Raw genomic sequence first — 12,202 nt, 5'->3', positions numbered from 1 at the left:
GAACTTTGCCAGACCAACTGAAAAGTTAAAACATATTGGAAAAGGTTCTGAACATCACATGCAGAGGAAATATGATTAGAGTCTGAATCAGTGGAAGACATTTGCCTTTTGAAAGGTGAAGAAAATCAGAGAGAAAAACAAAAGCTATATACCATGCATAATTGTCTAATAATTTTCTTCATATTGGTGAAACTTGTAAACTGAAACTCGAAACATTTAGAACAACTGTTTTATTTTTAATCATTTTAATGAATCAACATTCAAGGGAAATCAACAAGGGCTCATAGACAGGACTAAAATATTACAATCTATTGTAAACAGCTCCCAAAGAAAGGTCAGTTAACTCACCATGATGGATCATCACTAAAATTTATAAGTATTAGCATTCTTCTCCTTGCTGGATACTTTGACTTTGATATGACACATATTGAATGAATCATCTCAGATGCAGGCACCAGGCAAGATATATCTTAATGCAGACAGGTCGGCGACATGAACCCTAATGGCCCTTATCTTAATCTTGTTTAAAAGCATCTTAGATTTCTGAGTAATCTTTTCACTTTCTGATATTCTCTTTTATAGAGTGTTTTTGGTAGAGTTGCTACTGATTTTAACATAAATGCATTTTTGTTGCACAATATCAGTTTGTTTCCCAGTAATGTATTAGCCTTCAAAAACTGTCTACATTTTCATTTTAATAAATGTAAAATGTATCCTAATTTAAAAATACTTTCAAAATACAAGTGAAAGGATTGTGTTTGTACATTATTGTACGTTTAAGATGTAAGAATAAGACATGAAGCTAGGAGATAATTTTCTGTGTGAGATGCACTGTTTCCATCTTATACGTATGTTTCACTAGACTGCAATATTAATCTGGCATTTGTTTTTTTCTAAATAGTAGTTGTACTAAAAAAGGGCATTTTATTTACTGAAATACTATTAAAATAGGGTAAAAAGAATCACACCTCCCTGCTACTGCTTTATCTCTGTTCATATTATATTTAACTTACCCCATGTAGAAAGAGCAGAACTATAGGAATATTTCACAGCTGCACAGATATGAAGAACCAGACCTGATGTAGAAGTTGCCTTGATAAAAAATTCAACTTCTGCAAAAATTCAAAGAGAAGTTCTGAAGAATTTAAAATTCAGACTGAAAATGGCAGCAATTCTCTGACATTGAAAAGAACAGACAAAATTGAAGTGAGTGTGAGGCGTGGATCACAAATGTCAATGTTTGTCTCTTGCAGGAAGGAAACCTGTCAGCTTAAGGCTCCGAAAGAGCTCTAAGAGTATGTCTACACAGCAATGAAAACCCAGTCTCAAACCTAATCTTCTGGCCATGCTGAGTCAGGACTTCTGCTTCTCTCCTTCCTTGGAGGGCAGTTGGTTGGTGCCACTCATTCTTAGGCCTTGCTTCTGGGCTTTCCCTACCTTCCTCTGCTGTGTGGACAGCAGGACCCAGGCAGCCAGCTCCAAAACTTCCCCCACAACAAGAAGGAGCTGGATCCACAGCTGCGAGAGGCTGGAGGGAGGTTTTGGGGCTGACTACCACTTGCCACCCTAATAGTGCATGCAACCCAGACAACCTTGCACACACAGCCCCATAGAGGGCAGAAGGTGCTCAGGTACAAAAGGTCAGAGTGGCTATTCTGCAGGGAAGGGAGTAGCAGAACTCCCAGCTCAGTCTGGCCAGGGAAGGGAGGACCCACAACATACTGGCCACTCCCCATTGTTGCAGGGCAGCCACTCCACTCGCCCTCCCTATAGATCCATAGTCTACTTTCTCACCACTGCCCCAGCCCTGCCTCTCAAGGCTGCATGTGCAGGGGTGCCCAAGAAGTGTGCAAGGCCAGGATGGCAAGTGGGAGCCAGCCTCGAAACTTCCTCATGGGCTCTCATGGCATTAGCTTTGGCTCCTCCTTTGCTGCTGTGTAGAGCTTGACAGGCAGGAGCTGGCTCCCAGCCACCAGCATTTGGGAGGCATCCCTTCCCAGACATGCTGGGTCACGAGCTCAGCTGTCCACCCTCTTCACCCTCCCTACAGAGCAGCCAGTTGGTCCCATTCCATTCTCTGTATCTTGTGCCTGTCCTCCCAGGGCAGAGAGCGGGAGCCAACCTCCAAACTTCTGCAAAGCCTCCCAATGTAGTATAAAGCCTTCTCTACCTGCAATCTCTTGCGACAGTTACCAAGAGAGCTGATTGTCCAGTTTGTCTGCTCTTTATAGCACCTAAGTCCAATCAATAATACTGTCACAGTTTGGAAACAGTTGGGCAGCAGAGTTTTTCCACATCTGTAGTGACAGTGTGAAGAGTGAAGTAGAAGGGAACACTAGAAGCTCTGTGACAGTGTTACTTTGACTCTGGTCTGTGCACTGCAGTGTGGACACCAGAGTCCTTGATTTCAGCATGAGTCAGAATATCCTTAACCTAGGGTTAAAATGCACGTAGATGCTCAAGCCCAGAGTTCTCTGACACAGGTCAGCTGACTTGAATCCCACTAACTCTAGGCTCACACTGCTGTACGGACATACTTTATTAAAGTGCTTTAAATTCAGTAATTGTTCTCTAAATACATTACATAAAGGAAAATTATGTGCCATTCCCTTTCCAGCCCCTGCCCACACTAATTTTCCTTTCTTTTTGTGAGCATATTGATAAAAAGTTCTGTAGCTAACAAGTTCAAACTTATGGTGGTCTATTGAAATATACAGAAGCTGAATTTACTTACCAGCCAATCAGTTCCTTCCCTCAGACAAAGCTATTTTACATAGAAAATTTTAAATCTCTAAGTAGGTATCTATTGATGTTTCATATGTAATCAGTATTAACTATTTCAGCATCTCTCTAAATTTTATATTAAAAAGTAACGTTTTATATGCTGTATATTCTTAGTATGTATACTTAAATATAATTAAAAGTAATGCTCAAAGGCCATGATCATGAATGGGGTTTCACTGTGCTAGACACTGTACAAACACACAGCTAGACATGGTTCCTGCCTCAAATCTACCATCTAACTGAAAACAAGATACAGTGAGTGAATATAACACAGTAATGGGGAAGAGCAAAAGAAGACAAAAGTAGAACAAGATATATACATGAGCTAATATACATCACTTGACTCCACAAAATCCTTTGAACTTTTAAATAAAAAAATGTATTTAAGAAAACTCAAACCCCCATATGTTTTAGCTTTAAAATTGCCTGCCTATAAATCCTCATGAGAGTGTGACCTGGACTCACTTATGTTAATTACTTATATAGGACCATAGATCAACTGTAACAAGAAATATAGCAGATGGAATGTATATTCTGTATCCTCCCCCCGCCACATCCCTCTCCTTCACAGTTGAAAGGCTATGAAGAGTATAAGCTCTGAGTGTTTACTATTATGTTCAGAATGAAATTTTATATTCAGGAGGACAATTGTTTCTGCTATAAGAAATCGTGGGAATTTTTCAATACAACTGCTTATGGGTCTTGTATATTAGACAATCAGCATACAGATATACACTAACCTTAGATGTCACATTTCATATTTTCCTTTTTAGAGGATCTTACTGAACAATTGGTACATGAGCCAGATAAAACAAGACTTCTCATACACTTTTGATCCTAAACCATAATTTGGGGCAAATAGGGAGCTGTTCTTGATTAATAATTAAATCACAGGTGTCCATGCATTGTAAATCTTTCATCAACCTTTGATACTACCATGGAAATATTGTACCTGCAGATGCTAACAGAAAATAAATGGAAGCTGCACATGAGCAATTCCATTTCCATTCTTTCCTTTAAGAGGGAGGTATTGGGCAATTGCACATCTGCCCAGAAGGCTCTGTTGTCTTCCTTTTCATCCTTTAGCGACGTAATTAAATTTCTAAAAGCACATGAGCAAAGGGAGGATGGGTAACTGCAAAACAATTTAGGCTATTTGCCTTCAATCTAATGACAGTGTATTTCCTCTGGAGCTTGGATGAGAGGTAGAGGACTGAAGATGAACCTGGATAAGGTAGCAATGATGCTGATGGAATAGATGTTGCTATTTAGGGTATCAATAAATCAACACATTCGTGGTTTTCAGATAGATTCCTGAAACAAGCTCTATGTGCTCTTGAAGAGCACTCGCACTTTAACTAGCATAGAATGCAGCTTCCCACCCATTTGGTTTCTGGGCACAATCCAGGGTGCTGTTATATCCACAAGGGTCTTGGCTATGTTATGAACCCTCCCCTGTCTTCGTGCTCCATTCCAACAGTTCAGAGAAAAGTTACTATAAATTAACTGTGATGGATTGCAAGTAAGGTGTTTCTCAATGAGGACATGCAGGGAGCCACAATCTTGAAATAACTGCTCCACTGATCAAACAGAATGGGATCTGCCCTGGTTTGCTGAACATCATCTCCTTTTTCTTTCGGATTCAGGGAGTTGGATTTTCATTTACAGCTTAGCGTCAAGTTGACACACTCAGTGCCATTATGGTTGAAATTGTATTTTTGAATATATGTATGTGTTTAAATGCTGTGAAAGGTACTATTTTTTAGTACAAAAGGGTGCCACTCTTATGGAGCAGGAGGAATGAGGTCATTGTACTCGTGCCATAGACGTTGCTAAATTTTTCCTATAACTGCTTCATTGGGGCTTCATTCAAAAAGAGCTCTTCCTGCTTGAAGCATGAACATCTAGAATTTATGAAATCATAACTGGAAAAAAAGGCAAAGTTGACAAGTATATTTGAATTTAATTTTTCATTATAATATATAAGTTGTATGCCAAACAACATATAGTGAAATCTCCACTTCCCATTGTTCACAACTGACCAAACACTAAAATCTAACAATCAAAACAAAAAGCAGTCAAGTAGCACTTTAAAGACTAGCAAAATAGTTTATTAGGTGAGCTTTCGTGGGACAGACCCACTTCTTCAGGCCATACCCAGACCAGAACAGACTCAATATTTAATATTGTCTTAAATATTGAGTCTGTTCTGGTCTGGGTATGGCCTGAAGAAGTGGGTCTGTCCCACGAAAGCTCACCTAATAAACTATTTTGCTAGTCTTTAAAGTGCTACTTGACTGCTTTTTGTTTTGATAGTGTATAGACTAGCACGGCTTTCTCTCTGTTAAAATCTAACATATGTTTGAAATATTTTAAATGTGTATGTATGTTTCCAGTCACAGATTAATACGTTCTCAATGTTTTGTTAGACCAACAGTATACTTTCTGTGCAAGCATAGCACAGGAGAAAGCATTTTTAGTGGAATACTATAGTCTCCTTTTACCAGAAAATATGATACAAGAAAAGTTAAAGAACAATTCAAGCTTGATGAGCTGAATAATAAAATGTGTAACTATATGTGTTCTTTTATTAATCCAGTTAATGTGACAAAGTATATGGAAATGGGGAGAAAAACAGCTCATATTACAAGCTTGGAAAAACATCTACTTCAGTTGTCAAAAATGTTTGGGTTACCATGAAGTACTTCAGGTTCAAAATTTTATATACATTGAAATCTTCACAATATGGCAGGGTAACATACCAGAGATCTGCGTTTCTTAACCTTTTTGTTAACAGAGACCCATTTGCTGTCTTCCTAAATTGTCAAGGAGATCTCAGGGAGTGGAGCCAGTTGACAGACTGGTCATTGAGAAATACTTCTATAGATTCTAAAACATTTATTTTTAAGGGCCCTGTCTTAACCAGAATGTGGGCAAATCACTATTCCGATTTCATGGAAGTAGGAGAAACAACCAAGAGACTGTAGCAGCAACGAAGGGTCCTGTGGCACCTTATAGACTAACAGAAAAGTTTAGAGCATGAGCTTTCGTGAGTAAACTCACTTCTTCAGATGCTTTACTTTACTCACGAAAGCTCATGCTCTAAACTTTTCTGTTAATCTATAAGGTGCCACAGGACCCTTCGTTGCTGCTCCAGATCCAGACTAACACAGCTACCCCTCTGATACTTAACCAAGAGACTGATTTCTCCCCAAAGGAAAGTCTACCTAAATTGAATACTTGCAACCGATAGAAAAAATGAGGCCTTTAATGGATGCTTTTTGCACCTGTTAGCACTGGAAGCTGTAAATAACTGCCATGATAGTTTCTATAGCAACCAGCATTGGTCACAAATCTTACCTGAGAGATTTTATCTGTAGCAGACAGCTCCTCTCTGTATGTTTATTATAATGCAGTCTTTGACTAGCACCTCTCCATATAAGCGTAACAACATTTTTTGCTCGTACTTGATTGTAAGGTGTTTTTTTTTTGTCTGATAGAATTTTTATGGGCTCTAGAGTAAGTCACTGGATTCCCTGGCACCTTACTTTGCACAGCAGTAAAATGCGAATAAAAGTTTACTACCTCACAAGATTCTGGAAGGACACATTCATTAATGTTTGTAAAGTAATTAGAAATCTTCAGAGAGAAATATACTTTAAAAAGGTAAATATTACTTATACTACAGCTGATTCCTCATTATTTATTTCCAGACTACAGGATTCAGGTGGTTTCATTTGTTCCACTTCCACCACAGTTTCTTTTACAGGACATTAAGTAATATAGGTGCAACACACAGGTACTGATAGTACACTAATGCTTACTTTCTGGTTCTAGACACTTGATGTTGTTCATAGGTACAAACTACATCAAGCAGTATGGTTCCTTCGTTTCCCAAAGCCAATAACTACTGTTACAGCTGTAGACATACCCCTAGCCTACCCTTAAAGAAAAGTTGAACCCCTTGAGTGTTCAGCTAATTAATGGGGTACCTTCATGGCACTGTTTATAAGCTGAGACACAGCACACATAAAATGGCTCCATGACAATCCTATAAGAACTTCCTGAAACTTCAAAATACAGACACATCTACAAAAGAAAGACCACTGTTAATACTTCCATATGAGCCTGATTTTAAATAGAGACATCAGGACATTTAATTACAGTTTCCCACCCACAACTTGATTTCAATCTCTTAAAAATATTTATTATTTTGCTATAGGTCATGTGGGGTTAATTGTTAGGATTTTATAAACAACATATTCAATAGGCATTATGGTTACTATGGAACAAGTGACTTTTCAAACTTTTTCACATTTAGTATCATAATGGTCCATGGAGCATGAGCTCCAGATAAATTCTTATCTATTTAAGTACATTTTAATTTATTAAATAGTGCCAACCAATATCTCTAGGCGCACAGACTAAGTTTTTCCAACTGAGGGGTCTAAACTGAGGCACTTTGAAACATTTAAGATTTTTCTCCATTTTTGACCTAATTTCCCAGATCTGCATGATAACAGCCCAAGGCAGAATGAACTAATGGCATAAGAGAGGCAACAGCAGAGAAATATAGGAAATGAGATTTGAAAATATCCAGAAATTGTCTGGAATTCATATTTACCAATACTTTCATTAGGCCCATGGAAGTGCCTCCTTAAAGAAAAAAACTTACAGGGTATGTCTACACTTCAATAAAACACCCACATTTGGTCTGGGTCATCTGACTTAAGCTCAGAGCGTTTGGACTGCAGGGCTCTAAAATGCTGTGTATACATTTGTGATCAGGCAGGAACCTGGGTCTAGAGATCCCAAAGGTCCCACAAAATACATACCCTGCAATGTTATGGCTCTGCAGCCTGAGCTGACAGTCACCAGTGCTTTCGTGTAGGCACACAGTTCATGCGGTTTAGTCAGTAGTCCTTTCAGTGAAGCATAAGGTCAACTGGGATATTAAGGGGGGAAGGGATAACTTGAGCTGATCAGCAATTTCTTTCACTCTTAGTAAATATGCTAGTTATTACTCTGATCTCAAAAGTCTAAGCATTTTCAATTAAGATAAATACTCTCAAAACAGAATCTTTCAGCAAATGTTTTGTATATACACACAAACAATAATATCCATGCAACATATGCGGTACTATTGTCAATTATTGCTCTACAGAAATAAACTGAAAACATGCTTGGGATTCAATTTTAGATATGAAATGAAATGACAAATTAAGATTTATTTTCACCTTGCTATTCTTGCACATTAATTCATGAGGTAGAATGATGGCTTACAGTTTATAGGGTGAACTGTAACTGCCATTTGCTACCAATTTTATATTGTATGGTCTAATGTGGTCACCTAATGGTTATTTCCAGTAACTGCACAGATTGCAGCTCTTTCCCTTCAATATAACAATATACATAACATAGGTAGTTGTCACCCAAAAGGACTTTTTTTTTAAATACATTAATTCAGGCTTTAAATTACTCTTTCTGGTGGCACTTCTGATATCAGCAAAGTGGTCAGAAATTTTGAACTGCATAAAGTGTCTCTTTTTCCAGTGATACCAGTTTTGATTTTAAAAGGTTTATATTAAACCACTGTTGATTTCACTAAATTGGTTACTGTGACCCAAGAACAGCTACAGTTTGATGAGACAAACAGATCTGTACTTATCACATTCCAGATTTATATTACTGTTCCTCAGATTTGAGTTAAGTGCAAAAATAAAAACTATGGGAAAAGAATATAAAAACTTACAGTTTTTAACACTGAAATATAATTTTAGCCAATCAACAAAATTTAGTAATATATGCTTTGAATTAAAGAAAATTTATTTGGGACAGTGGGCTTTGTGCATTTCCACCTGATTCAATAAAACACTGCTAACACACATAGTGAAGTGAAATGAAACAGAGGGCACAGGGAGAAGAAATTAAATGATTATATATTATATACAAACAGCATACAAAGAAAAGGCCAAAGACGTCCTAATTGCTGAATCAATGAACATTACAAAGTTGCCTTTTACAATGGGCAACTGAACAGTGAGAGTTTTCTAAAAAGTGGTTTTAAAAAGGTAGACCATGGAGACAGTTCAAGGAAAAACACTGAACAGCTCACCTTTCTGCAAAAAATACAGCAATTTCCTGAAGTACCCTGAACAAACCATATTGAATTGTTAAATCTTACTCCATTAAGTTTATACACCACTGTGGGCCAGACGGTATATATAATTCCATGGAGGGAGGGACACAGAAACAAAGAACAGAGGGGGGAGGGTTGACTGGGCAGTCACTCAGGTTGTAACATGTCCCAAGTGGCACCACCACCTGGAAAGACTTGCGTATACTGGTTCCAACTGGATTCTCTAGAGACCAGAAACAGCAAAAGGACTTTTGGATAAATAGCGTGACTCGGGGAGCTCTTTCTGATCCAACAAATGGATGTAGCCCTCTGTACAAGTGAAGGGCTCCAATCCTCAAGAGAAGAACTGAAAGGACTGACACTGACCAGAACCCTTGTGAAGTAGTAAGTGATGATTTCTGGTAAGCTTACCTGCATGCATGTAGGTTCTTTGATTGTTTTAAATACGGTTTTGCTTTAACAACAAATGAACTTGCTTAGAAAGGGCTGTGAGGTAATTTAACCAGGGACCATTATGCTGCTTAGAGCCTCGGAGTAGAGGGCAAAAGGAGGTTTGCTAGGCAGTCTGTCTTGCTGGGGATTTCACAGTATAGGCAGGCAATTGTGCAGCCTGGACATACCATAGTCTGAAAGAAGAAAGGTGTGTCTGCCCAAGAAAGGTGATAGCTGGGGAAATGGAAGTTTAGGAGTTTGCTGTACTAATATAGGCAAAGTTGCCCTGAACTGTGAACAATTTCTATCAAAGATTTATTTTTATACTGAGAGCCCTTTTTAACAGATGCCAAATTCACATAAGCATGCTTGCTCTGAGGACCAAGCGAGTCTTTCTGGATGACTGATCAAAACAATACTCCTATAATGAAACAAAACGTATCTTCCAAAAACAAACTTGTAACCAATCAACCACAGGATTCAAGCAATTCCCGTATGAACATAGCTGTTGTCTCTATGTTGATATATAGGGATAAAAAATAAATCTTTAAACAGGGTTTAAAAGAACGAAGAATATGAATTAAAATTTCCTTACCTTGTAAGATGGCAAAAAACATAAGACCCCTCGGCCAACAGTTTCACACACTGAAAGCAGAAGTGCTCCTACTTCATCCTGGAATTCAAAGGTCTCTGTATGCTGGAATGTGGCGCACAGTTTCCGACCCTTGGGTCCTGCCGCAATGGTGCCAACCCAAACCTGTTGTATTAATATTTCAATGTTATATACATGTTTATACTAAATTAATAGGGATATATAATCAAAATAAATAAAAGATTTCTGAACAGATTTATGCCAATGAAAAATATAAATTCAACAGAGAAAAATTCAGAGTATAGCATGATATCAGATTGAGAGCTGCTCTTACTAGTGGTATTTACGTTTTAGCTATAGTGGTGAAATATTTTCCTAAATATATTATATGTTATATTTCATTTAAACGTTTAGTTGACAATTTTCTTAATGTAAGTAACTATTTTACTCCTTTCAAGTTCTAGAAATAGAACAAATTTATATGGTCCTCATTTTAACTTGCCATTTATTGCTTATTTTGTAGTGAGTATCATTCAAGTTTCACGAGTAAAAGCAACACTTCAAACATTTACCTGTGAGTTATGAACAACATGATTTGCCTCAAGTTGGATAGCGAACTTTACACCAAGTTCTGAAGAAAATGAGTCCATTGGAGAGAGTGTACCAGATGTTAGAACAATTGTCCTGACATTACCACTTAAGTCTGAAAAGGCCTAGAGAAAATAATGTAAAATCAGTACAAACTATCATATATATTATTTTTGTTGTGTCTGTCCATCTGTCTGGGCAAGGTTCTACCATGTGCCCTTTCCCCCCGACCCCACACCTCACTATGCAATCCCAGCCCCTCCCCTGGTCAGAGCAGAGCACAGCCCAGCCCCCTGACAGAGGCCCCTAATTGAGCCTTGTCAGCCCCTCCCCCGCCCAGCACAGGCCCCAGCCTAGCCCCTCAATGGAGTCCCCCCTGCAACATGACAGCCCTAGCCTCTTCCCAGCCCCCCAACACAGTCTCCCCCTGCACCCCACAGTGCTCTGTGCCAGCCCCTCCCCCTGCCAGTGCATGGTCAAGCCCAACCCCCAATGGAGCTTCTCCCCGCATCACAGGGCCCAGCCCATACATTTTGGATGTGGATTACAAGTTTGTCTAGAATTTTCTTCCAGGCCAACTTCCGCTTGCAAGCAGAGCTGCAACCAGGCCTGTAGTTACATTTACAGTTGTAATCAAAAGAGATTGCTAAGAAATTGCCAGTTCACTTTGTACTTAGCTCACCACAGCTGGATTCAAGCACCAAAAGTTAAGCATATGGACTGCAGTTTTCTGCCGGGAACTCCTCTTATGTTTTGGTTGTGCAAAGAAAGCATTTTTATCTGAAATATCAAGTTGGCTTTCATTTGTCCAAACATACGTTTGTTGCAAAGCAACTCTGTAGTCATCTGCAAATCTACATAAAAATAAATTAATATAACTGCTAAACAGATGTGACCTGCATTTGTGTTTGTTAAATATACTTCATAATATCTGTCATGTGGGGTCAGCATTAAAGTCTGAAAAATCAAAACCAGTGTTGCCACAATGTGGTTCTGCCTTAAGCATCCAGCCTAATGCTGCACAAAATTTTGCCTACAGTAAAATGAACTTGCAATTGTGGCACCACACAGTACATGGAAGAAGATATTCTACACTAGAAACAGACTACGATTTATGATGTAACATTCAAAAGCTATATGACTTTCCTTTTAAAAAACAGAGTCCTATAATTGCTAAACCATGTGTTACAGAATTAGTTCTAAAACGTTATTTAATAGCTACAATTAGCTTTAATAGTGAAGGTATTCAAAGAGTGGTTTAGACCATTTTAATGTTAATTTAAAATGCTTGATGTCCATACTGAAGTTAGGCACCATGCCAAGAAAATATTCTAATCTGACCTTTAGAGAAACGATAGTCAACGTTTTAGTTATATAAAAAAGCAAATTAATTTGGTGATATTAACCTACTTCTTTCTGGATGTTTACCCACATGAGATATTTTTGGCACAATCCTGTTTAATTGGTAGTTTTAGCTCAGGAGAAGCCTGACGCTAAAATAAATAGCAGAAGTGCTGAATAATTGAGACAGCAACAGCTTGGCAAAGAAACAGGAACATGTTTGCATTAAGCATGTCTCCATTCTGCTTGGCTCCTACAAATACTCATTTTTTTCTTTATAACGTGTGCCAAAACTTTCCAAATGTCTTAGGGAAAATATTTATATT

At 38.2% G+C, this 12,202-nt stretch overlaps 1 protein-coding gene across 1 annotated transcript in view; it reads right to left on the bottom strand.

The window, feature by feature from the left end:
* Positions 1-12,202, bottom strand: part of BRIP1 (BRCA1 interacting DNA helicase 1) — a 140,576-nt gene that overhangs the window by 76,215 nt on the left and 52,159 nt on the right. Inside the window, exons 11-13 of the mRNA XM_075014013.1 lie at positions 11,218-11,389; positions 10,520-10,660; positions 9,951-10,112 (exon numbers count right to left, since the gene is read on the bottom strand). Coding sequence (XP_074870114.1) covers positions 9,951-10,112; positions 10,520-10,660; positions 11,218-11,389 — 475 coding nt within the window. The remainder of the gene's footprint in view (positions 1-9,950; positions 10,113-10,519; positions 10,661-11,217; positions 11,390-12,202) is intronic.

This window comes from Carettochelys insculpta, chromosome 19 (genome assembly GCF_033958435.1).
Source record: "Carettochelys insculpta isolate YL-2023 chromosome 19, ASM3395843v1, whole genome shotgun sequence".
In the NCBI taxonomy this organism is placed as follows: domain Eukaryota; kingdom Metazoa; phylum Chordata; order Testudines; family Carettochelyidae; genus Carettochelys; species Carettochelys insculpta.
This window is presented reverse-complemented; position numbering and strand designations above follow the sequence as displayed.